At 42.4% G+C, this 27,244-nt stretch overlaps 2 protein-coding genes across 5 annotated transcripts in view; one reads left to right on the top strand and one right to left on the bottom strand.

Moving 5' to 3' along the window:
• The window catches only part of PTDSS1 (phosphatidylserine synthase 1), a 56,365-nt gene extending 55,574 nt beyond the window's left edge, over window positions 1–791 (bottom strand). Inside the window, exon 1 of one of the 2 annotated variants that reach the window (XM_039522872.1) lies at window positions 564–791. In XM_039522872.1, the coding sequence (XP_039378806.1) occupies window positions 564–742 (179 nt within the window). In that variant the 5' untranslated portion in view covers window positions 743–791. The remainder of the gene's footprint in view (window positions 1–563) is intronic. The other variant, XM_039522873.1, reaches the window with a different exon arrangement.
• On the top strand, window positions 671–24,314 carry MTERF3 (mitochondrial transcription termination factor 3). Of its 3 annotated transcripts, none has more exons than XM_039522877.1 (8): window positions 671–691; window positions 2,467–2,818; window positions 6,590–6,742; window positions 8,186–8,375; window positions 14,481–14,628; window positions 15,830–15,901; window positions 18,407–18,568; window positions 24,064–24,314. In XM_039522877.1, exons 2-8 carry the CDS (start codon window positions 2,488–2,490, stop codon window positions 24,256–24,258), a joined length of 1,251 nt encoding a protein of 416 aa, XP_039378811.1. In that variant the 5' UTR covers window positions 671–691; window positions 2,467–2,487; the 3' UTR covers window positions 24,259–24,314. The 3 variants fall into 3 exon arrangements, with proteins under 3 accessions (XP_039378811.1, XP_039378809.1, XP_039378810.1); XM_039522875.1 differs by lacking the exon at window positions 671–691 and adding an exon at window positions 939–1,094 and having other exon boundaries at window positions 2,464–2,818; XM_039522876.1 differs by lacking the exon at window positions 671–691 and adding an exon at window positions 948–1,094.
• The last annotated feature ends 2,930 nt before the right edge of the window (window positions 24,315–27,244 follow it).

The raw sequence follows: 27,244 nt of genomic DNA, 5'->3' as shown, positions 1-27,244 counted from the left end.
CTTAAAATAATCTTAATTTGAGAGACTGACACAAAGTATGTATCCAGTAATGAAGATTTCAGGTACATAACCAAACATACAGCAAACCCAAATGACTGTACTTCAGATTTACCCTGTGCATAAAAAACACCAGGCAAAGCGAATGAATGCCAGTTTGAATAAAGCCATAGTATGATAGTCTAGGATGCATTCTCCTGCTGCAGTCGGGTGCTTTCCAAAGGCAAAAAAATGCCTTCTCTTTACGGGTAATTTTAGGAGTCCAGGACAGAAGTAATACTTGGCAGGGATGCCTTGACAGCATCCAGAGAGAGCGGGGGGCAAATCTAGCAGAGGTGCAGAACCCCAGTCGCTCTGTGGCCATGTTCAAAATAATAGCTCGAATTTATTTATTTTTTTTAAAGAAAACCTGGCGCATGGTAAAGACCAACCCATCCCGGTGTGACTGTCCCCCAGCTGGGCTGCGCCTCCACAAATCACTGAACTACTGGCCTGCCGCCTAGCCTGGCAACCCTCACGCCTAGCTAAGTAACCTCCCCCGCCCCTCCCCCGCCCCTCCCGCGCACCGGGTGAAGGCGAAGGCCATGAGGCTGAGGATGGTGAAGCTCAGCAGGGTGATGGTGTGGGGCCGGTAGAAGAACTCCAGGGTGATGTCCTCCACCTGCTGCTCGTTGATCATGCGGAAGTGCAGCCGGTAGTTCACATCGTCCTTGCTCAGGGTCCGGCTCCCCACGCAGGACGCCATGTCCCCGCGCGGCGCCGCCCGGCCCGGCCGCCTGCTGCGCTCACGCTGCCGCTGGGGAGGGAGGCCGCCCGCGGGAGGGAGAGAGAAGCGCTCCTCGGCCCGGGGCCCTGGGCGCGCGGGACCAAACGGGCGCTGGGACCAGGCCCCGCCGAGGCGGGGGGGTTGGGGCGGAGAATTACTGCGCGGGGGGAGGGAGCGGTCGGACCGTGCGGGGAGAGGGAAGAGAGTCTCCACCCCCACCCGCCGGCAGATGGTCTCGCCCGGCAGGAAGCGCCTCTGCAGCACGTGGGCGGAGGGGGCGGCGCGACAGGAGCGGTCAGTGGCGCGGCGTAGGGCCTCGCCGCCGCCTCAGGTGAGACCCTCCCCGCCGTGTTCCCCCGCCTGGGCCCCGCGGCCGGAGCTGGGCCGGTTCCCTCAGCCAGGCGCTTTGCGGCCCCAGGGCTTCTCCCAGCGGGGCCGCCTCACAGCCCCGCTTCCGTCCCCCCGCCGCAGGGCCTGTGTCTGGAGCACGGGCCGCGCCTCCCGCCAGCCCAGCACCTCGGAGGGACAGGCTCAGCCGGGCTCCGGGCACGGAAGGGAGGGCAGAGGCAGTGCCCCAGGCACGGTCTGAGCCTCCCTGCGCCCCCAGACAGCCCCACGCACTGAGTGTCCCTGCGCCCCCCAGTCCTAGGATGTCTTGGGTTTTAATTACTTGTATGAGGCCTGTTGTCTCACCTAAAAACAGTGACAAATATTTGTTAGGGGCTTTGTGAGCTAACGGGTGCATGTGATTCTGTAATACAAGAAACTGAATTGTTTGATTCCTGTGCATGACACCTTACTTTGACGGGGGTTATGTTAGAGTCCGACCCTCCTGCTGTTTTCAGACCACTTTAAGCGCTGCATTATCCATAGGTCTGCTGGGTGCTCCAGCTTCATATGTCCCGGGGGAGCTGAGTGTCCTTGGCGGGGTCCTAGCTCCGGGATCAGTCTCAGAGCAGGAGCACATAGTAGTGTGTGTGCCCTGCCACTTACCTTGGTATAACTTATGTCACTCAGGCATGTGAATGAGGCACCCCTCTGAGTGACATAAGTCACACCAACTTAAGCACTAGTGTGGACTGGCCTACGTTGGCGAGGGAGCTTCTCCCCTTGACATAGCTGCGTTGGGGGTGTACTGCTGTAAGCTCTCTACTGTAGCCATTGCCTAAGAGAGCAATGTACCTGTTGGGCTAGGGGGAGCTGCCTTGTCTTTCAAGATACAGTATTCATTGCATGCTCATAACCAGACTAAATGTGTTATTGTTATAATTAATTTATGTGTATTAGCATAACACCTAGGATATTTAGTTGTGGAACAGAACCTCCCTGTTCTATGTGCTTGTACAAACAGAACCAAAGGACAGTCTGGCAGTGCCCCATCAAGAGACTTGATACTGTGGTGCCCCGATTCTTTTTTTTTTTTCCCCATAAAGAGATTATTGAGAATTAACACTTACTGCAAACCATTTCAGTTTGAGATTTTAAAATAATTTTTATTGTGTTCAATTATGCTATAAAATACATATCACATTTGTGAACTTACAAGGCAGCTGAATGACATTAGATAGCACAGACCTACTTCTGCTTTAATTTTGACAAAGCTGCTTCCTAAACTTTTGACCTAATTTGTATGAACACTGAGATGCATTGCTTTATTCCTGACAATTTTCTCCCTATAATTAAGTGCTGCTTTTCCTTAGCAGGGAACTGTATTTATGTAGAAGATGGCTTTTTGGGCTCGGCAGATAAGCGTATGGTGCTCATCAGTGAAAATAAGTAATGTTGCTAATTCTATTCAGCAACTCAGAAAAACTCACAGAACGTGGATGCAGTTACATGAGCTTTCAGTTCTATCTTTGCTGTGCACTGATAATCCGTTTCTTCAGCGTGGATTGAAGACCTACCAATCTGTATCTCTGGGGAGCCGTTTACAGTCCACCAACTCAAGTAATCGACAAATTGTTTCTTCAGAAAATAACTTACTTTCTCCAGTAAACCACTGCCAGCAGCAAACAGAAGTAATACCCAGCTCAGATACAGAAACATTATATGACGGTAAGAAACTTTAAGAACTTTAATTTAACTTAAACTTTAAGTCTACCATGTCCCATCAGTTTGGTGGTGTTGGCTCTTAGTCTCCAAGCATTCTTGTCCAGTATATCTAACAAGCTGCCAACAACTTTCATGTCCTCCTTCAGCATCTCAAACCACCTTTTTCTAGGTATTCCTCATGTCCCATAGCTACTAGTTCATATACTCTCTAGCCGGCATATCCCATGTCTCATCTCACATGATTCATTCATCTCAGTTGATACTTCCTCTGCTTTTCTGTGATGAGGGCTTATGTCATTTTTATTGTGTAGCCTATCTTACCTAGCATCTACCTAAGCCAGTGGTTCCCAAACTGGAGTTTGCACAATGTTAGAGGGGGGTTGCCAGAAAAATTTCCTTAATGACAGCCAGAGGATCCGGGGCATGGGAGGCAGCAGGTGGGACCCGGTTGTGGAGCAGACAGCCTGAGCCCTATGGAACGCTGAGCAGGCAGCCGAGCCCCAGTCAGCGGAGGTGCCGGCAGCCTGAGCCCCATGCAGCACAGGGCTGACAGCCCGAGCCCTGGACAGTGGAGGGGCCAGCAGCCCAAGCCCTGGAGAGCACGCAGCCGAGCCCCGGCCAGCGGAGGGGCTGGCAGCCTGAACCCACGACAGTTGGGGCCGGCAGCCCAAGCCCCATGGAGCACGGTGCTGGGCAGTTGGGGCTGGCAGCCCGAGCCCCAGCAGTCAGCGGGGGCTGGCAGCCCGAGCCCCAGCAGTCAGCGGGGGCTGGCAGCTTGGACCCCGTCCTTGGCAGATGGGGAAGTTGGGCATCATGAAGGGCAGAGTCAGCAGGGGCCATGCTGTACAAGGGGGGTGGTCCCTCACGGGGCACCCCCCTAGGGATGGCCCTGGTGGCGGAAGAAAAGAGGTTTGCACACCAAACCAGCTGGAACCACGTTGTAGTCAATGTAACAGGGTTAAGGTGCCTCAGTAATTCGATACTAGGTCATTTTCTCTGGAGTGCTGTTTTGCTTCATTGAGATGTGAGTGAATCTTCTCATTTTCTTGTTTGTTGGTTGTTAGTATCAGACTGAGGAGATTTAAACTTAAATCCCTGGAAATATTAATTTTTAGGAGGGGGTTCATGAGATTTCACATTTTAGTGAAAGGGGTTCATGGATTGTTAAAATTTGGGAACCACTGACCTAAGCATTCTCATTTTGGCAGCATGGTATAGGAACTTCTGTTGTTCTGTACTGAAAATCCTGCTTTAAACTTTACTTTTGGCTGTTAACTCATTCAATTCTGCTCATGCTGGCGTATTCGGACAGTCTTTACAAGTTTCACTCAGTTTGAACCCCAGTATTAATATAGGGTTTCTGTAACATGAGACAAGTATTTGATCCAGAAACCATATTGATTGCTTTTAAATCTAGTCAGAAGTTTAGTCTGCTTATCAGAATATCAGATTGGTGGTATGGAGATATGAATTCTTTTCGCCATTGTGCCACAAACTCATTGTGTGACCTTGGGCAAGCCACTGAACCACTCTGTGCCCTCAGCCGTAAATAAAAATAATAAAAAACAACCTCTGAAAAGGGCTTTTAATATGTATGGAGAAAAATTGCTATGGAAGTACTAAGTATGAGAATTATACATTCTTACAATAGCATTTACCTGCAACTGTGAAATAAGGTATAAAGGGTTAAAACAATCTCTAATATCACTCATAACAATGTATGTTAAATGATTAGTGTGTTAAAACAGTAGTTTAAACACACTAATCATTTAAACTGTTTTAGGTACTGCTTACAGGCCTTTCTTCCACACAGCAGACAGGTGGGCTATGAGCATAGTACCAGGAGCCAGGAAACTGAGTTTTAGTCTGGTTCTGGCAAAGACTCCTTTTTGTGTCCTTTGGCAAATCATTTTCTCCTTTTGCAAATGGGGACTACTAGAAAAAGTGATTTTCCTAAACTGTGTTGACTTGTCTGGCCTAAACTTGCAGCTAACCCCATGTATAACTGAAAAGGATTGGGTCCTCTGTGACTGTAGTGCAAAGTGGGTGTAAATCTGATTTAAATGAGTCGGCTTTCACCCAGAGTGTATCAGAATAGAGATTCTGCAGTCGGAGGTGCAAATAGGTAGAAGAGTAGCAAGCTGTTTAGTGATATGTATTCTCACACATGTATTCTTGAGCAACATGCACCTTTTCTAGCACAGACCAGGACTTTGTGTTTTTAGACATTAATTAAGCCCTACAACCCCTCTGTGAGGTACTCCAACTTCCATGGAGTTTTGTCTGTTTATGCCAGGGCTGAATTGGTCCCAGAAATGCAGACAGGTATATTAGGATGAAATGGAGAAAAGAGAAACTTCTGCTGGAAAATCATCTAAAACTCTGTAACAGTGAGAGTTCTGTACAGACTGTGGAATAGAGGCGCTAGAGGCCATGCCTCTATTTTTAGGGCATTTAAAACTAGACTCTACAAAGTATGGTAAAATATGAGAAACAATTCTGCAGTTACAGTGGCAGATGGATGATATAACTTGTAACTCTACGTTTTGTTCTGTCTAGCCACACTGGCTATGCACACTGGCTGGATGTTTATGCTAAAACTATCAGTACTGAAAAATTGAAGTGTTGACATATAGAACCTTGTTAGAGGGACACCATCCACTTCATAGCTACCAAATGGTTTTTTTTTTTTTTAAGAGACAGTTTCAGGGACTCCACTGGTCTTGAATGTCCATGCCAGTTTTGTAGTTTTTCAGTTTTATTTTCTTTAAAAACTAACAAAAAAGTTGTTTCTCCCTTATTGTTGTGTGGAAGACCCACACAACTGAAGAAACTTTGAAACAGTATGTGAGAAATGCTGACAAGTGTACAAAATGGAAAAAGAGAAAAGTGTTTTTCTAACTCATTTCAAGACAGACCTCAAATTACTGTAACAAGAGTAGGTTTAAAAAAAATCAGACAGAAGTGAGAAGACAGATTGTCTTGTGGTTAAGGCACTAGACTGGGAATCAGGATGTATAGGTTCAGTTCCCAACTCTGCTATAGACTTTGTGTGCAATCTTGGGTAAGTCACTATTTCTGTACCTAAATTCCTAATCTGTTAAACAGAGATAACAGTAGTTCTCTACCTTACAGGGCTGTTGCAAAGAGATGTGCTAATATTCTCCAGGCCTTTATAAATTTAAATGTCTCAACTGATGTGGCTTTTACAACTTCCCTTGTGTGACTACTACATAATTCAATAGATCTCACTATTAGGAAGCTTTTTGGTGATATTGCTACAGCAGCATCAATCCAAGGACCTTAAGATACATTCCAACTATTAATTGTGCTTCACTGGCTAGGGGTCTGATATTATCCATATTTGATGGAGAACTGAAGCAAAGATTGAGTGACTTGCCCATGTTGCACTGTAAAGTCCTGCTAACACTTACACACATGCTTAGTTTTAAGCACATGATATTACCACTTGGATGCTTAAAGTTAAGCATGCAAAAAAACTTTTGCGGGATTAGCAGGAAGTCCTGGCTGAGCTAGGGAAAGAATCGGTCCTTTGAGTTCATCACATTACAGCTAATTGTGTTTCCTGTTGCCTGGTAATCATAGTTGTCTCACAGAAGAAATACCCGAAACAAGTGAAAGCAACAACACTAGTAAAATCATATTTTGAAAATACTTTAATTTCTAGTTCTTGAGACAGACTGGGAAGGTACTGGAAATTCTAACAGTTTGTCAAGAAAATCTATTAATATTTCTCTTATTAATGGCTTCTAGTTTGGGAAGATACACCACCTTCGTCTGCTTTGGAGGAGATCTCTGAAGAAGAAGCTGTGCAGATTGTAGCTGAGCCACCCCTTCCCCTTGGTTCTTTCACACTTAGAGATTATGTTGATCGTTCAGAAACTCTGAGCAAATTAGTGCTTTTGGGTAAGTATAATGACGTTTAGGCAGATTATTTGTGCTTGGTGTGTTGAGTATTCTTTAGTTTATATTTTGATTTTACTGACTTAGCAGTAAACTTGCAAATCATAATTTTATAGGTGTAGGAATGCACAATCCAAGGTAGAGGGAAGAGATGCAGGACAAATGAATGCATAGAGGCTGTTCATGTGGGTTACCAGCAATGTATGTTAGTTTGGGACAGAATCTGTGTTCCTCAGCTGTTGATCTAGCACAAGCTAGGAGCACTGAGAGGGCATCACCTTCAGCTCCTGGGGGTAGGGAACACCTTGCTGTACTCTAGCAGCCTCCATCCCTCTGGGCTCACTGAAGAAATGTTAACTGGCTTTGGAGAAGCTGCAACTTTTTCCTCCTTGGTAGGAAGGAAAGTTACCATCATTCAGGGCTCTAGAAGTGAGAAAAATTAAGAGGCAGGGCAGGAGAAATGGGGAAAATCCTGGCTCTCAAAAAGACCTCAAATTGAAAAAGATGCCTGAAGTCAAGGTGATCTCATCCCTCCCTTCCCTATCAACCTTCTTTAAGTGCAAGAAATGCATAGAATACAAAAATGACTTGTGGGAGGGGAGATCCAAAGAGATTTGGGACTTGTCTACACTATATCAGACAGTTGTAGATTTTAGTCCTCACTAATGTGCCGTGTGCTAATGGGTCTGTGTAGGCCCTGCTGCCATGCACTAAAATTTCTCTAGTGTGTATTAACGTAGTACTGTTTTAAATGGGACTACATCAGAGTGCACTAGGGAACTTTTAGTGTGTGGCAGCAGGGTCCATATGGACCAGTTAGTGCATGACACGGTAGCACAGACATAAAGTTACACCCTTTAGTGTGGAATAAAGCCCAGAGAAAAAAGTGAATTTCTGGATTGTTGGGGCCGAGTGGGTTTTGTATTAGAATTGCCTTTTGCTAACAGTCTAATAATGAGAGCTATTTAGGTTGGTAACCAAAGACACTTTGCAATAAATTTTTCCCCTCATTTACTGTGCCCATATAAGAAAGAGTTGGGAGATCCCCACCTGCACATACCTCTGGGCAAACAAAATGAGATCCCTGCACATTGCACAGTTCAGAATATGGTGTGAAATGCATCTTACTGTGCTTAACTTTTCTGATTGCAATACTGAAACATGCTGTCTTTTTCTTCAAAAAATAAACTATCTCAATTTTGCTACCAAAATTTGCGTTAGAAAGAATTTAGAGCTTGTTTTATCTGGGTTCTCTTCTGAATATACAAGCTATTCTGATGATAATCTCTTGAGCAATCAAAATATTTTGTCTATATGCACAAAAGTTGTATTCAAGACTTCATACATGCAGTGCACCATGTACTTATGTTTCTTATGAATCTCTTCCTCATAATTCGTTTAACTAAGTATTCAACTAATGTAGTGTCTGTGATTTATTTGCTGTAGGAGTTGATTTGTCCAAAGTAGAAAAACGTCCACATGCAGGCCAACTCCTACTGAGACTGGATTTTGAAAAAGATATAAGAAAAAGACTTTTGTTTCTTAAGGATGTGGGTGTAGAAGATAATCAGCTGGGGCCATTCCTGACCCAAAATCCATACATTCTTGCTGTAGACATGGAGGCACTAGAGACAAGGTAGGTCTTTCATGAAACAAGACCAAGATCCATTAATCCTATGCCTGCTAACTGTAATCACATAAACCCAATCCCTTCTACCTTGATTTACCCATCTATAAAATAGATAAAATATTACAGTGAGATTTTGTTAGGTCTAACATGTAAATGCTTTAAAATCTCAAATGTGGGGCTGGTGCTTGGCGTACAGGGCCCTAAGTAAAAATCCACACAAAATGCCTCCCTCCTCATCTAAAGTCGCCCAATTTCTATGCACCTGTGTTACAAACCTGTTGGTTGTCCCATGCCTTTCTGTGCCCCCACCATTCCCATCTCAAATTTCCTTCTGCCTCCCAACCTGTTTGGGGATCTACACCTACTGATGTCTGCCACCTTTACACGAACCTGGAAATAAGGCAGCAAGGAAGTGCAGCTTTCTAAACAGGGAGCAGAGAGATGCAGTTATAACTGGGGTTGTGCAGCAGGCTGCTGTTGCCAGAGTCAGTCCAGACTATGGAGGGTAATCGGGATTATGGGGGCTAGATGCGGGGCCCCTGGGAGTTGGAATCCTACAGTCTCATAGATCTAAGTCTGCCACTACTCAGAAAGAAGAACAGGAGTACTTGTGGCACCTTAGAGACTAACAAATTTATTTGAGCATAAGCTTTCATGGGCTACAGCCCACTTCATTGGATGCATAGAATGGAACATAACAAAAATTCAAAAACATTTATTAGACTGGGAACCCTACAATTATTACATTTAGGTAGGTGGGAACGTGTGTTTGAAATTACTCTGAGAATGAGAAACTGTACTTGAGTCACAACAAAATTCTTCTACCTGGCTATTTTGTGGGAGTGAGTCTGACTAGCAGAGGACAGAAAACAATGAAGAAGCTGGAAAGGTTTGGGCTACTCGCATCCTTTTCCAGGAGCCTGATTTCTATGTCATGCCTACCTGCTAAGATGGCTTACTCAATTCTCTAGACTGATATAGCTAAACCTAGCAGAACTGCAGTTTACAAGCTGCCCCTGGCCAGAGCCGGGTTGGGGAGAGCCATGCTGGCAGCCCTGCGGAGCCTGGGTCCCTCCACCTGCCCTGGCGGAGGGCTCAAGCAGCCCCCAGCCCATGTCTGTGTCCCCCAGGTGCCCTGGCCAGGGCAGGTGGAGGGACCCAGGCTCCCCACAGTGCAATTCTCCCTGACCTGGCTCCAGCTGGGGTGGGGGTGGCTTGGAGCCGCAGCCTGGCCACAGTAGGAGCTGGGCTGGCTGCTGTGGGGAGCCGCGGTGGACCCTCCACCTACCTGGGGTTGGGGGAGAGAAGCCCCTGGCTGTGTTCCCGGCTGAGGGGAGGTGGAGGGTCCGTGACTCCGACATGCCTCTCCCCGACCGGGCTCCAGCATGGGGGTGCCTGGGAGCCTCAGCCCAGCCACGGTAAGTAGAGCCCTGCTGATAACTGCAGATAATTTTTGCAGCTCGGGGCTCGGCTGCGGATACACATCTTTTGTATCCACGCAGGGCTCTATTAATAGTCCTGCACATTTGCATGACAATGGCCCTGGTGGTGGATTTCTCAACTCCAAACTGATTCCCGAGTGACCAGTAGCAATCTGATGTTTCAAGTTTCACAGTGCGATCGGATCGCCACTCACTTCACTGTCAATGCAGCTCTCATTTTGGTCTTGCTGCACTGGAGGGCTTGGGCAAAGTCAGCACACAGATCCAGGAATGTGGCCTTGCACATCTGAAAGTTCTGCAGCCACTGCTTATCATCCTATGCCTTAATTACAATGTGATTCAACCAGACGGCATTTGTTTCTCAGGTCCAGAAGCTGTGCGCCACCTTCTGCAGCTGCTCAGTGAACACCATCAACAACCTTGAATTGGTTCTCGCTTTGTCCCACAGCAGTCTGTCCTCCAAGAAATCATGTTCCCTGCTGATTCAGCTCTTCTTGCAGCTCTGCAAATACTGGAGTATTATGTGTCCTGTGCTTGCAATGCTCATGACAAGAGTGCAGAACTGTGTAGGCTCCATGCTTCTGTTAGTGATGGTGGACAGTGAGGAGGGCCTCACACGTCTGTGGAATTTTGAAAAAAGGCATGAAAATTATTATATAGATCCCTGGTTCTCAACCAGGGGTCCGGGGCCCAATGGGGGGCCGCCAAGCAGGGCCATTGTTAGACTTTCTGGGGCCCAGGGCAGAAAGCCGAAGCCCCATCACATGGGACTGAAACCCGCATGGACTCTTAGTCCCACCACCCGGGGCTGAAGTCTGAGCAATGTAGCTTTGCTGGGGCCCCTGTGGTGTGGAGCCCCAGGCAATTGCCCTGCTTGCTACCCCCTAATGCCGGCCCTGACTTTTATATGCAGAAAACCAGTTATTGTGGCACAGGTGGGCCATGGATTTTTTATAGCATGTTGGTGGGGGCCTCAGAAAGAAAAAGGTTGGGAACGCCTGATATAGCTGACATTGTGGGATGGAGACAGTTTCTCACTGGGAAGTTGACCCCTTGCTCCCATATATTCTTACACAACTCATTTGTGCCTCATTATGTGTTGCCAAACTTTCCCAAAAGACAGTGTGCTGGACAGTGTTGGGTTGCACGCTGGGATACCCACCCATGTGCACCGCACTGCATCGATACAAGTACTCCTGGTGAGCGCACACAGTGCAGATGCAAGGAGCTAAGTATGCACAAGCACAAGCGACATACTAAGTGCTTCGGCTTTATGCTGATGTAACTTGCCTCAACCAAAGTTTATAGCGTAAACATGGCCTTACTTTTCTTTATGCAGTTTGTTTACTGTGGTGAGGCAGTTACACTTGGATGCTGAAATAACTAGTCAGTTTCACTTTCTGGCCAAGTTCACCACCCCAGTGCTAAGTTTGTGCAAGTACTGCAGTAGAAAGGGCTTTTTTTTTTTTATTTAGAAAATTTCCCAGTTTTTTTAATTGGTCTAGGAATCAACTTTTTACAAAACCTAACTTGGTTTTGCCTATGCCTGCCTGGATTGTGCACATAGCAAATCTGTCTATCCAATAGAGAAATTCCTGAATGCTAGCATTTAGACTAGAAATGCTAACAGACCTGTATCTACTGCACTCTTGCTAGCTGTCACAAGATTAATACCCTTTTTCCCATGGAGTAGCAATATGTCTATACAGAAAAGACACCTATATCACATTCAATATGAAACTAGTATTTACAGGTAGAGCTGTGCTGCAGTATGTTTACTTTGAAGGGTCTGCAGCTGCTTCTAATTTTCTCAAGATACTCACTTTAGGATGATAAAATCAACCTAGCTCATGTGTGAAGTCAAACTTTCATTTTGGTGAATGTCCTGTAATGCCATTTGGCTTGCAAAGTTTAAAAAAAAAAAGTACACTCCAATTCATTTTGAATATACTTAAACTCACTCAAATCAAATGTTATCTTTTATTTGGCATTCATAAATGCTTGCATAGCACTTTAAAATAAGTTTTTAGTGCAGAGGATATAGCAGGCTGTATGTTGAATTAGTATGTAATGTATCCTTTGAATTAAAGAAGCAATATCACCTGTGCCTAAACACTTAAATACAGATGGACACAATATTGGTTACATCACTCTCTGGAATGTTTTATTGTTATGGATCCCATGTTGCCAGGAAACAAAACAAAAGTTTCAATAGATTTGGCATTTATGACTTGAGATAAACACTGTAAAAGTAAAAACATTCCATAATTCATAACAATTATGACAGTTGCAAATCAGTGTCTGTAATGCAGCTGCATCGGATATGTTTATTTTGAAAGACTGTTAATGGTGACTTGAATCTTTAGCATGCTTTATACAACTGCTGATCTGACAGGGTTGCCAACTGACAGGATTATCATGAGTCTTGTTCGTGTCTGTCTTAAAAGTCCCAGTTCTTAGTGTCAGGTGACCACATGCAAATGTCAGCTGTACTTTTTAAATTTGTTTTTAAAGTAAGTTTCTGGTTCTCATGGTTTTGAAGAAAAGCTTGAAACCATGAAACCTAATGACTCACCAAAGAGAAAGCAAAGAAAAAGAACTCCACAATCCTTTGACTTACATTGTGTTAGGTTGTGAAGGCTAGGACTATAACAATGTTTAAAAGGGGACTGGATAAATTCATGGTGGCTAAGTCCATAAATGGCTATTAGCCAGAATGGGTAAGAATGGTGTTCCTAGCCTCTGTTCGTCAGAGGATGGAGATGGATGGCAGGAGAGAGATCACTTGATCATTGCCTGTTAGATTCACTCCCTCTGGGGCACCTGGCATTGGCCACTGTCGGTAGACAGATACTGGGCTAGATGGACCTTTGGTCTGACCCGGTACGGCCTTTCTTATGTTCTTATGTTATTGTGAAATTTTAAAAACCACTGTGTTTTTTAGAATTTTTGGGATTGGCAATTCCGTGTATATGATATATTTAAACCGGTCTTGAACAATCCATTCATTAGGGGTAAATAGGAGCCTTCTTCTGAAAATGGGAGACCTCTGCCATTAGTTTCTGCAGAATTCTAGGTTTTATTGCAAGGAATAGAGTATCTAGCAAATTTGAGTGGAAGAAGTGCAGCAGAGTAAAATTGTGACAGGAGAATCGTTTCTTTTCAGAACCCTATTGGCAACAAACTGACAGGAATTAGGTCAATTTCACTTTGTTGCTTGGGTTGGGACTCCCAAGGTTACAACACTCTGAAATTTCAGATGTAAACATCTGAAACTGTGAAATTGACTAATTTTAAAATTGACCGAAATGGACTGTGAATTTTGTAGGGTCCTACATATAGTATTTTAAATAGAATTCCATTTTCACTAACTTCAGCAGATGGAGAGGAAATAAACCTCTCTTAAACATAAAAATGTTACTCATAGACTTTAAGGTCAGAAGGTACCATCATGATAATTTAATCTGACCTCCTGCACATTGCAGGCCACAGAACATTACCCACCCACTCCTATAGTAGACCCCCTAACCTCTGAGTTACTGAAGTTTTCAAATAATGATTTAAAGACTTCAAGTTTCAGAGAATCCACCATTTACACTAGTTTAAACCGGCAAGTGACCTGTATCCCATGCTGCAGAGGAAGGTGACACCACTTTCCCTCCCCTCCCCAGTCAGATTGGCAATGCTGCAGAAGAAGGAGAAAGCCCCCTCCCCCATGGTCTTTGCCAATCTGACCTGAGGGAAAATTCCTTCCCAACCCCAGATATGGCGATCAGTTAGCCCTTTCAGAGCATGTGGGCAAGACCCCCAGCAAGACAGCTGGCAAAGAATTATCTGTAGTAACTCAGAGCCCTCCCCATCTACTGTCCCATCACCAGATGATGGAGATATTTGCTGCTAGCAGTTGCAGGTCAGCTATGTGCCATTGTATGTAGGCAGTCTCATCATACCATCCCCTCCATAAATGTATCAAGCTCAGTCTTGAAGCCAGTTAGGTTTTTTGACCCCACTGCTCCCCTTGAAAGGCTGTTGATCAACTGTTTCTGTGTCCTGGCAACCAGATATTTTATAACTAAATCCTGGGGCCAATGACCAAAAGTAGAGATCTATTATAACAAAAATAACTTCTACAGATCTAAAAATGTTTAATCTACTTTTTTGTGGAAGGTTTCTCCATACATGGCATTGTATGGTATTTCTACTTCCATGATATTGGCATAATAGGACTGTGCAAGGGAGGATGGTATTGAGGCCCTTCTTAAGTTTGACCAAAGCAATGAAAATGTATTTCATTAAAATAAGCAGAAGGCAATGTATATTGTCATAGCCACATGCCCTGATGTTTATTAGGGTGCTTTTAATCTGTGAGACAGGCTGGTAGTTAAGCAGATAACTATTTTAACCTGTATTTTAAGTACAGCTGGAAAGAATTAAAATCTGTCTTCAGTATTGACATTTTGCGCTCATATTTTGCTTATAGTTAATTGGAAGGTATGATATTTTGCTTTTACGATAACAGCAGACTTTTCCCCCCTAATTATTTCTGGCAGGGTTGTATGTTAATATTAAAACATCTGTCTGTTTGCAAGATATCACTGAGGAATTTGAGCAACTAGATGAATAAATGGAAGCAATAAATGTTCATTACTGATTGTTTGCTCTTTCCTAGAGTGGCTTACCTAAAATCAAAAAAATTTGGTAAGGAAGCAGTTGCACGGATGGTCTCGAGAGCTCCGTTTTTACTGTCTTTTTCAGTGGAAAGATTGGATAATAGGTTGGGTTTCTTTCAAAAAGAACTTGGACTAAGTGTGCAAAAGGTAAATAATATACCCCTACATACTTATGTATTTTGTTAGTGAAAGTAGGCTAGACTTGAAATATAGGTGCTCATAGATAACCTCAAAATACTTAGTGTACATGCAAGGTTATTGATTGTCACTCTCACGCTGTTGCTGAAGACATGACTTTAACTCCCCCAGGCAGGTAGCTTGAATCTTTAACACCGAGGATTCCAAAATACTGCCTCTGAAGGCAGTACATCTGTGAACAGTGTCAAATGTGTATACAGCTTTATTATCTGATGCAGCATCAGAGGATTGATCCTACTGCTAAAACAATAAATAAAACAACTGACTTCATCTTTTTTTAAAATTCTGCAATATAACGAGGGCCTTAAGTACATCATATAGTATACAAATACCATACCAGCATAATCTCCTAACAATGTGTTTAGCCCAGAAATCTATTGGATGTACTCTGCATGGTTGCACAGGAGACCAGATTAGATGCTTGGTTCCTTGCTTTATGGTCTTCAAGGCATTAGCAGTCTGTTCAGTCTTCTGAAGCATATAGGAGTTGAGTTAATTAATTAAGGAGTAGCTGTTGAATGAAGTATCAGCCTCCAAAGGGTGTCCTCTGCTCTTTGGCTAGAAAGATAACTGTCAAAGGATATGGAGTTCAAAATGCCTTTGTCTGTAGGCCTGTTTTAATCTCATCTTCCTAAAGGTAATAGGTAATAATTGGAGATATACCAATCTCCTAGAACTGGAAGGGACCTTGAAAGGTCATCGAGTCCAGCCCCCTGCTTTCACTAGCAGGACCAATTTTTGCCCCAGATCCCTAAGTGGCCTTCTCAAGGATTGAACTCACAACCCTAGGTTTAGCAGGCCAATGCTCAAACCACTGAGCTATCCCTCCCCCCTTCCTGCTGTTTCACCATACCTTTCAATCCCATCCTTTTCCGAATGGTAAAATTTGACTCCAGCTATTTATTAGTACCTTTTCCTCTTTTTTTTTTTTTCCTTTCTCTTCAGACTCTCTAATCCTGGTGCTGGAGATATAATGAATTTTCAAATGAAAGAATTAATTTCCTCAGACTAGAATTGAAATTCAGGAGCATATGTGTGTAAAAATCCAACAAAACATTTGTGAATTTAAAATATGTATCTGATTTACATGGATGGATTTCTAACAGTTGTGGTTTCAATAACGATAATCTTTCCCATTTTTAAATTATAGACCCGGGATTTAGTAGTTCGTCTTCCAAGGCTACTGACTGGCAGTCTTGAGCCTATAAAAGAAAATTGGCAGGTAAACTTAAAAACCATCTAATAAGTCAATATATCATATAGCTATGCTAGTTAAAAATACAGACTTAAAATTTCTTCAATGTAAATTCCACGCAGGAGGTAATGTATTTATATGAACATCTAAAATAACTTTAAGGATCTTTCTGGTAAAACTGTTTTGGTCTTTAACATTCAGGTTTCAGAGCACATGTGCAATAGCACTTTGTTTTAGTGTTTTAAAATTTTGGATTTAGAGGATTCTCGGGGCATAATTTACTCAGTTAAAAGTCCTGTTGACATCAACGGATATCATTTTCTGAGTAAACAGTGAAAGATTGGGCCGCTATCTTTTCTTAACCCAAGCTGGCAAAAAATATAGTAATTATGCCTGAGGATTTAGGAACAAGAAATATGCAGCTGATTATCTCCTCTTGGTAGGAAGTTGAGCTGCCAAAAAGTGTATTTGACACCTATTATCTGATAGCAGATGGTCATGATTAACAATTGTTGGATAAATAACTTGCAATTCCGTAAGGACTTCTTTCCCCTTTGAAAATGTAAGTTGTATATTGCTTTAATTATTGTGCTGTCACACCAGCTAGGCCAACAGCATGATGTGTAGTAACTCAATTTGAGAAATCATATTACCATATAATCCATAAATGAATAAAAATCTATTGTTTTCCGATAAAATAGCTGCTCTGAAACTCCTGACTATTGGAAATCTGCCAATCAGGAAGGGGTGTGGTGAGGGAGGAGGTTTGGAAAGGAGCAGATTGTTTCAATTAATAGCACTTTCTTTTTAATGAACTTTGAATCCCCAATCTGTGCAAGTAATGTCACAATGAATGTTTTTGAAAAGCCCAAGTTTGTGTCTGTCTGTCTAATGAAGTACATAGTGTTGCTGTCCTCAGCTTTGTGGATGGGAAGAAACAGTTCTGATTAGTCACTAATTAAATCTAGTAATACTGTAGAGATAAGTCCCCTGAAGGCTAGATAATTCAGGGACTGCAAGTGAGATAGTCTTTAATCTTGCAGACTTGATTACAGTCTATAAGTACCTGTATGTGGAGTAAATATTTAATAATGGGCTTTTCAGTCTAACAGAGAGATGTATAACATAATCCAGTGGCTGGAAGCTGAAGCTAGACAAATTCAGACTGGAATTAAGGTGTACGTTTTTAATGGTGATAGTAATTAACCAGCGGAACAATTTAGCAAGAGTTGTGGTGGATTTTCCATCACTGACCATTTTTAAACCAAGATGGGATATTTTTCTGAGAGAAGTATCAGGGGATAGCCTGTTAATCTGTATCCACAAAAACAACAAGGAGTCCGGTGGCACTTTAAAGACTAACAGATTTGTTTGGGCATAAGCTTTCATGGGTAAAAAACCTCACTTCTTCAGATGCATGGAGAGTCACCGGACTCCTTGTTGTTTTTCTGAGAGAGAGATTCTGGGAATTATTTTGGGAAAGTTCTGTGGTCTGTGTTATACAGAAGTTCAAATTAGAGGATCATAGAGGTCCCTTCTGGCTTTAGAATCTATTAAACTTTAGATCAGTAGTTCAAATCCAGCCTAGATTGGTAGTGGACAAGAGTTGTTTCCATCAGACAGTTGTTAGATGGTCTGATGGTTCTCAGGGCACCCGGGACTGAGAGTCCTCCTGCCTCTGCCATGAGGGTGTCTTGTCTGTGCCTAGCTGGGTATTAGCTGCTTAACACAACCAGCCTTTCAGCCACTCAAGTACTCTTCTCTGGGCTATACTAGCCCTGTCTTTGTCTTGCAGGATTGGTGCATCTGAGTCCCACAGTCTGAAGCGTTCCCCTGTGGTATCCAGCCCATGACACTAGTTAATCACAGAAATGCCAGGTCCTCTGCCCCAAAAGGAGTATAGTATCCAGTTTACTAGTTTTACCTTAAATCACCACTCCTGTATAACACACACAACTTGTAGTAAAACAGAAGGTTTATTTAAGAGAGGAGAAAGAGTGTACTAAAGACAAGATGAAGTGATGGAAACAAAAGGTTACAATACAAAACAAAATCAAAGCAACCCTTGGTCTGCACTTTAGTGTTACTTTTCCTGTCTAATAAAGTAGTTTTTCTCCCAAAAAAGTTTAGTCTGTTGCAGAGCTGGCTGGCTTCACAGGATTGAGAAGCATCCAGTTTTTCATGAGAACACCCCCACTTCTTAAGATGTCTCCTCAGTAAGGGCTTGTCTACAGTGCTACAGTGGCTCAGCTGCACCGCTATAGCACTTTAGTGAAGATGCTCCTCTGCTGACAGAGTTTCTCCCATCGGCATAATTAATTCACCTCCCTGAGAGACAGTAGCTTCTCCTGTCGACATAGCACTGTCCACATGTTCGTGGTGGACGCTATAGTTTAGATACCCACAGCTAGATGACCAGTGATTGCAATATCTTAATAGTACAGATAACTTCTTTTTTTAAATATAACAAGTTTTAGTGATTTGTTAAGAAAAATCAAATTATCATCACTGATTTATTATTTCTTTTTTCAGGTGTGCCAGGTTGAACTTGGTTTTCGACGTAATGAAATTCAGCATATTGTATCTAAAATCCCCAAGATTTTAACTGCAAACAAAAGGAAGCTAACAGAGACTTTTGACTACCTGCACAATGTAATGGGCATTCCCCACCACATCCTTACTAACTTCCCTCAAGTAAGAGATTTAAGAATTGTGGGTTACAGTGCAATTGCCATCAAAACAAGCAGTTTGATTTCCTTCACTGGGCCAGCACTGAGGGCAAAATTCTACAACTGCCAGAATCCACATGGATTCTTCAAGTGATCTCTGGCAGCAAAAAGTAGTTTGGGGCTTTGCTTAAATTAGAACAATTTTTATTAGTAATAATTCACTCATGACTAGTTCAGTGGAGCAACAGGCAGATGTGCTAAAGATTTCAATTTGGGAGCTCATTTAGCACTTTTTTCTTCCTTGGTCCAGTGAACATAATAATCTTGTTTTCTATGGTTATGGCAGTGGTGACCTCTACTGGCTGGTTTACAATATAGATAAGTGCCTGCTACACTGAACACTGTTGTTGGAGCCTTCATCATCTGCACCTCCGATACTCAGACTGAGGCTCGGGAACTGCAAGTGGTTCTTTAATGTCTCCCCTGCGGCTCTTTGCAGCACATGATACTAAAACGGTGTGATTTAATTATTAACCAATCAGGATGCTTTTACTATATTATTATTGTGGAATACTTGGTCATTTTGTTGTGAGAATAATATCTACATATAAAAATAATAAATTAAACAATGAATTCACTCTACTGTGGCTCCTGAACCACTGAGGTCTGAGTACCACTGGATCTAAGGTTTTCATGTCAGTTGGGGGCGGAAATAGGAAGGACACTGGAGAAAGTTCAACCTAATTTGTGGAAAATCCAATCCAGAAAATCCAAACCCTCTTCATCAGGTATTTAACTAGTTCTAAAAATGCGGTTCTCGCAATGACTTCTTTCAGATTTGCCCTGTTTCTAAGTTAAGGATTTTATCTGGCAGAAGTTTAATATAATTAAATCGTTTGAATGTAATTTCTTGTATTGCCTTTAGAATGTATATAGCAAGAAACAAAATGTCTTTACTCATCAGTGTACTACTTAAACATCTTAAAATCTGTACTGAGGTGTATTGCACAAATAGTTGAGTTCCTGATAATTAACTTTTTTTCTACTGCCTTACATTTTCTTTCATCCTAAAAACAAACAGTATATTTAGGGTTTACTTTACCCACTGCTGAAATACAGTCACCTCTGAGTGGAACATGGCAACTTTTTACAAGTAAAACATGTGCAATTTAAAACTGCAAAGGGCAGTTTAAGAAGGAATTAAATGATTGTAGCCATGACACTGAGTCTAACATTCTAAATCTTGAAGTAAAAGCCTTGGGATGGTTAATCTTAAGAAGTCAAGACCAAACAAAAAGGTAAACTAACATTGTTGGGGAGGATTCTTTCTCTCTCTTCTCTCCCCCCCCCAATCTAGGATCTTGATGACCATTTTTTCCCTCCAAGGTAAAATGACAAAATCTTGTGTGACCTCCCATCACTGCCCGTATCTCCACTCTTCCCTGTAAACTTTCTCTAACACGGGGGTTCTCAAACAGGGTCGTGACCCATCAGGGGCTTGTGAGATTATTACATGGGGGGGAGGAGGGTCGCGAGCTGTCAGCCTCCAGCCCCAAACCGCACTTCACCTCCAGTATTTATAATAGTGTTAAATGTAAAAAAGTGTTTTTAATTTATAAGGGGGGGTCACACTTGGCTTGCTGTGTGAAAGGAGTCACCAATATAAAAGTTTGAGACCCACTGCTCTAACACTAAGTCCAATGGCCTCAGTGTCTATCTCCATATTCATCTTCCTGCCTTTGGTACTATTCACATCATCCCTTAGGTTCATGACACCATCCCTCTTGGTGGTTCTCCTAACTACATGTATGCAGAAAGAATGGCTAAACATTTCTGAAGGCTTTTTGTCTCTTGTGAATCCCTGAAAGCTCAGTTCTTTGACACATCAACTTTTCCGCCTGAGCTCTTATCTTTGGTAGGGCCCTTGCACTCACTATTAACTATTGCCTTTATGCTGATGATTCACTAATATAAACTGTCTCCAGCAGATGAGCCTCATCTTTGTGTCTCTAACATCTCATTTTAGCTAGTGGATCATCACCATTTCAAGCCTCATGCAAAACTGAACACACAAACTTTCAAACCAAGCCCTCTGTTACCTCTTTTCCACAACAATTGATGCCACCATCCTCCCTGCCACCCAGGATTATAACTAAAGCTAAGATTTTGTCACAGATATTTTTAGTAAAAGTCACGGACAAATCATAGGCAATAATGAAAAATTCACAGAAGCCTGTGACCTGTCCTTGACTTTTACTAAAAATACCCATGACAAAATAGGTAGCCTAGGGGGGAGGGCCTGGCCTCCTCCTGCCCCCTCCCCCAGCAGCCAGGAGCCCTGGGGTTCCCTCTTGCTGCCTGTGGTGCATGGGAGCAGTGTGGATTCCTCTTGCCACCTGGGGTGGCTGTGAGCAGCAGGGATTCCCCCTGCTGCTGGGTCCCCCTTGCCACCTGCAGTAGCCAGTAGTGGTGTATCCCTCCTGCCACCCTGGTGGCTGGGAGCTGCAGTGCTCCCCCCCGTCACCTGTGGTAGCTGGGAGCTGCAGGACTCCACCACAGCTTTCTGCCTCCGCAGGCTGCAGGGGACCCTGCTGCTCCCAGCTGGCGCTAGCTGAAGTCACGGAGGTCTTTGTAAGTCACAGATTCCGTGATTGCTGAGACTAAATCACAGCCTTAATTATAATCGGCTTATCTTTTATGCTTCCCTTTCCCCCCCCACAACATATAGGCAATGTGCAAAAAATCTGCTCCCTCTGTCCTGATGACCAGATTATTTGTCCACACCCTAATTAGCTCCTGGTTGGACTACTACAGTCTCCTTCTCTCAGATCTATTTAGCACCTACTTTTAGTCCATCCAAAATCCCTTTTTTTCTCTCATTGCTTCCACTGCCTCATCCCCCTCTTGAGATGCTTCACAGCCTCACCATTGTGCTGCACATGATATTTAAGTGTCATGTCTTTGCTTTTAAGGCCTTTCATCATTCATCCATGATATTCTCTAGGGAGGAAGATGGTAACCTTCATGTGATCCTACCTGTGCTTCAGCATGATCAGAGCCCTCAACATGGTGACTGAATACCATTGACAGCCTTGTGGTCCGAAAAGCAACTCAAGTGACAATCTTAAGTGAAATGGCTCTTTTCAGGGCAAATACTGAAACATTGGCTTATAGCTCTGTTTTTTCCAACTCATTGTAGAAGGGGCCACTCTCCACTGCAAAATCTGATTACCTGACCAAGCTATTATGCAAACAGAAGACTGATGTCTTCACTTATCTGATAACAAAAAAGCATTGCAATGCCAAATGAAAGAAGATAGATCTCTAACCTGATTTCTCTTTGTGTCTTCTCTGCCCTCTCCATTCTGCCAATATCATCAGCTTTCATGCCTCTTGTTCTCCTCTCCCATCTCCTTTCCTTCTTTCATGCTACCCCTTATGCTGGGAATGACCTCCCCAAATCTTTCACCAAGCCCCCTCCTTTGCCTCATTCAAATTGCTCCTAAAAATTCTCTATTCTGCCATCTTGTTTATGAGAAGTGAGGGGAGAAAAAATGACATTTTTATTAACAACCATTAAAATAGTCTTAATTGTCACACTCTTCCTTCTTATCTGTTTCTGATCCCCACATGGTGCCATGTCCTATTTAGATGGTAAGCTTTTGGGGGGTAGGAACATAGGCGCTGCCATACCAGAACAGACTAGTGTCCATCTACTCCAGTATCATAGAATATCAGGGTTGGAAGGGACCTCAGGAGGTCATCTAGTCCAACCCCCTGCTCAAAGCAGGACCAATCCCCAGACAGATTTTTGTCCCAGATCCCTAAATGGCCCCCTCAAGGATTGAACTCTCAACCCTGGCTTTAGCAGGCCAGTGCTCAAACCACTGAGCTATCCCTCCCCCTTCCTGTCTCCAAGAGTGGCCAGAGTAAGAATACCATACCAATACCAGCCTCTTCAGAGGAAAGGGGAAGAAGCCCTGCAGTCAGCAGTTCTGGATAATCTGCCCCCAGGTAGTGTCTTCTTAGCTCCTCTTAAAGAAGTTGAGTGATGCTTTGAAGCATGAGGAATTATATTCCTCCCAAAACTCTTGAGTTTGTTTTAATCCGTACTGCTATAACTCTGGATACCTTATCCATATAAATGCCCAATCCCTATTTGAATCCTATCTACTGCTTGGCCTCAGTGTTATTTTGTGAAAATGAGTTCCACAAGCTAATTGTGTACTGTATGAAATAAACTTCCTTTTATCAGTTTCATTGTCTAGCCCGTTGGTTCATTATAAAAGGTGAATAGCTGTACCTAATCTACCACCACTGTACCATTCATTATTTTGTACTGTATCATGTCCTCATCCTCTCTTATTTGTCTCTTTTCTAAAATACAATCCTAATCTGAATCTCTTTTCATATGGAAGTTTCTGTTTGCCTGCAATCATTCTTGTGACTTATCTCTGAACCCCCATTTGTGCTATATTCTTTTTTTTTTAAATAAGTTGACTGACTAGAACTGAACACAGTATTCCAGGGTAGAGAGTACCATTGATTTATGGGTTAGCATATACAGGGAATGCTGCTTAATAGCAAACCCGATGTTAATAATTTTCAGTTAACGGGAACTGATTCCATCCCATTACCTTTAATATTAATGGGATTTGAATATTGGTAATAGGCATGCTGCTTACTATTTTTTTACTTGATTGATTGATTGGAATAAAGGCCCCATCCACAGGCAAGTTTGCAGGGCTGCAGCCAGGGAAGGAAATCCTAGGGCTGTGTGGTACCTCTTCCTGCGCTTTCCAGGGTGCGTCCTGACCTGGCACTGGAGTTCTAGGCTGAGCACATCAAAGAGCTTCCTTCTCTGGCGGCAGCCCCCTGCCTTCACAGGAGTTAACCATCTGGGGTGCTCGCATCCCTGCCCACTGGGGAAGCTCCTGCAGGAGTCCTGGCGCTGCGGACTGGGAAGAGAGGTTGTGGGTAGGGCAAGGGAGGTTACAGTCCAAATGTCGGGATTTTCCATGGGGAGTGAAGACACGGGTTCCATGGGGAGGCATGGTACATCTCCATGTGCTCTCTGGACTTCATCCTGCATGCACCAGCTGCAGACAGGCTTGCAGTGCTGCAGGCAGGGAAGGCACGTCCCAATGCTTTCTTCCCTTGCTGAAGCTCTGCAAACCTACCTTCTGCTTATTGGCAACTTCCAGATAATGACAACTTTTTGCTGGGAACTAAGCAGTTGCTAATAAATGGAATCCACTGTGTGAAGTTACTTTCTAGAGATTTATCTTCACGTATTGATTCTTTGTTTAATTCCAACAGTGTTAATTTAAAAAAAAATTGAGTGTCGTATAGGATCTGGCTCATATACTTAATGAAGAATGGTTTAGTAAAATGGAGGGGGGAAGATGCAAAACTTTCATTTTTATTCAGAACTTTTATTTTAGTTGCAAAACTTTTAGTTTTAGATGTACTTATAGAGCCTGAAGCTTATAAAACTCAACCTTTTCTTTTGTTTCCTAGGTTTTCAATTCAAAGCTATTACGAGTCAAAGAAAGACATATGTTTCTTACATTTTTGGGAAGAGCACAGTATGACCCAGCACAGCCCAGCTACATCTCTCTGGACAAACTAGTATCCATGCCCGATGAGGTGTTTTGTACAGAGGTTGCCAAGGCCTCAGTAAAGGACTTTGAAAAATTCTTAAAAACACTTTAATTAGTAACACATGTAAAAAGAGAATGTTATGAAATAAATGTGTTTTACAAAAACTGCTCTCTTCTGTCTCTTAACTGCTTATTTACTGGTTTAAAAAGTTATTGCTTATGAAATTACTGCAATGTGTAAGGATAAAGACTAATATATATTTTAAATTGATTTAAAATACGGATTTCTTAATGGAAAAGGGTTAAGCAAATGTATGTATAATTATTGATGTAACTCTTGGAATATATTCCTAATATTCATTCATGATTGGCAATGCAGCCAACTAAGAACACAAACTTATAAAGCATGTTAAAATTTATTTTTTACTTTTTCACCCACAATTTGTTTCAGTGTATTGTAAGATGAAAAACTGATCCTATTTTTAGTTTGCTTGGATGGACACAGTTGCACTTTTTGAATGAGACAGATAATGCTGGATCAGGAAGATTATTATTCTGTTCAATTCTATTGCACTGCCTATACATGCTCTGACGTGGCTCTCGCACCAAAGGGACTTCTTAACACCTTCCAGTAAGCATACATCTTTCTTAAGGTGGACACTGAGATTACTCTAACAGTAGCTAGACAGCTAAGCAAATCTGTTCTCTAAAAATATCAAAGTACCAAAGGATAGCAAGTTGGAATTTAGTCCATTTACAAAATAGTTAGAAATACTTCACTTGCCAATTTGTGTAGTTTTACAATCCATTTTCCTGTCTTTTTTGTCTCTTCCCTTTTCCTGTGTGAAAGACACAAAATGCTGTTGTGTGTACAAAGTTAACTGAAAAACAAATATTTTCCCCACAACTTTTAGGTATAGTAATGTTGGAAAATGTAATAATAGATAAATATATTCAGATGGAAGTGATCTAAACTGACTGCATTCATTAATACAGAATTATGAAAAACAAACACCTTCATTGTCCATGCTACTTGCCAAGCTGAATAAAATGCATAAAATAAATTGAACTAGACAGGACACTTTCTGATCTTGTTTACAATCAGTATGATTCTTCATGCAAGCACAGTGATGTAGTGCTTGGCTTATAAATATTTTAAAAGTTTAAAAACTAGATATTTTAATTCAAATTTATTAAAATGCAATGAAAATATTTCCACTGATATATTTTTAAAGCTAAAATTTGGAGCCTATGTTCTCTAATAGTTCTCTCTCTTTAAAGCAGTGATACTCAGACTGAAGCTTGGGAGCTTCAAGTGACTCTTTGCAGCACATGATAATATTTCTAATAATTAGATTCACAAATCCAGCAACAAAACAGCTTCTGCAACACCTCACTGGTTACCTAGAAGCCAAAAACACAGTTCCCTTAAAACAATCCAGCTTTAGGCTCCCACCCAGGCAGCCAAATCAAATATGATGAGGATTACTGAAAATCTTATTCATCATATGCAAAATTCTATCAATCCCAAAGGATCGAACACATTACCCACCAGGTCAATGAATATTTCAGTTCTAACCTAAATACATGCTTACAGCCAATTCTTAACTAAACTAAAATGTACTAAAGAAAAGAGAGAGTATAGGTTAAAAGATCATTATACATACAGATATGAATAAAGTTCTTAGTTTAGTTTCACAGCAGAGATGGTGAGCTTTAGAGTTGCAAAAAGTTCTTTCAGAATAAGTTCCATAGGTTATAGTCCAATATCAAGATGACCCAGACTGTAGCTGGGGACCATAAAGTCTTGCAACTCAACCTTTCCCTGATGAAGCTTAAGCAGATCTGAGATGATAGGATTAGGGACCCAGAGTTCTTTTTATAGTTCTCTGGCAACCTCTTGACAGCAGGTGAATAATAGGTGAAGCATTGTGTCTTTGAAGTAGGCCTATTTCCTAAATATCACCAGTAATTAGCTGCATAGGGCCCATCTTCTGCCATTTACAGGTAGTTTATTACATATTTCAAAGATAAATAAAGACAATATTGCCATATTCAAAGTTCATTTAAATGTTAATATTCTCCTTTGATCTTTGACTCATTAGAACATAGTGACAGACAGGAACCATCTGGTGATACTGTTAATCTCTAACAAGATATAGGTAAACATAGACTACTACAATCACTATCTTCTTCCAATTATTTAACAATACAAGTCTACATTTCAAAGCACCAGTCTATTTAACATGGCTTTGCTAGTTATTTATAAGGAATAGACCTAATTATAATTTACATCTTTAAAAAGTAGAATTTTGGTAATTTCATCTGCAAGTTGCTTAACCCTTTCTGGCTCAGTGTCACAATCACAATCATGAGAGCAATCACCACTGATTTAAAATAAATCAAAATGGGATTCTGGAGCACAATTCTGCAAGGTAGAGTGGATTCTGCTGTGGAATTGCAGAATAGACTGAGCCTGGGGTCTAGCATGTACCTACCCTTTTAAATGGAGCATGCATAAGAGGGTGGATTTGAATAAAATGGAGGTTATAGTTGCTGGGGTTGCCTTAAGTCTATTTTTCTATAACTTCCATGGGTGCCAATGTGAGGAGGAAGACCCTCAGGCCTGGAACCCTGTCTGCAGTGCCTGAGACCTTGTTGGGACAGGGAAGACTCCAATTCTGATTACTTGTGGGAGATGGGGAGGGAAGAATTAGGGAAGGGAGCTGGAGTCCTGAGCTAGGTGGAGTTCTTCAGACTCCCAGGGCTCTGGAAACAATGTGGTGTCAGTATCCTTGGTAAGGAGGGGAAAGGATAAATCTTTTGCTGTGCTGGTAAAGCTAGTATGTATTCCCTAGGGCTTCTCTACACTTAAAATGCTGCAGGGGCACACTGCAGCATTTCAGTGTAGACGCTGCCTATGCCAACAGGAGGGATTCTCCTACCGGTGTAGGTAATCTACCTCCCCAAGAGGCAGTAGCTAGGTTGACAGAATTCTTCCACTGACCTATTGCTGTCTTCTTGGGGACTTAGGCTTGGTCTACACTACAAACTTAGGTTGACATAAGCCACATTAAGTAGATCTAATAATGTGTATC

Source organism: Mauremys reevesii, linkage group 2, assembly GCF_016161935.1.
Source record: "Mauremys reevesii isolate NIE-2019 linkage group 2, ASM1616193v1, whole genome shotgun sequence".
NCBI classification, from domain to species: domain Eukaryota; kingdom Metazoa; phylum Chordata; order Testudines; family Geoemydidae; genus Mauremys; species Mauremys reevesii.
Note: the sequence above shows the minus strand (reverse complement) of the source record. Positions and strands in the feature narration are given on the sequence as shown.

Coding starts and splice junctions, on each gene's coding strand:
- MTERF3 (XM_039522877.1), top strand. CDS start 2,488: ATGGCTTTTTGGGCTCGGCAGATAAGCGTATGGTGCTCATCAGTGAAA. Junction 2,819..6,589: donor TACAGAAACATTATATGACG/GTAAGAAACTTT, acceptor AATGGCTTCTAG/TTTGGGAAGATACACCACCT. Junction 8,376..14,480: donor ATGGAGGCACTAGAGACAAG/GTAGGTCTTTCA, acceptor GCTCTTTCCTAG/AGTGGCTTACCTAAAATCAA.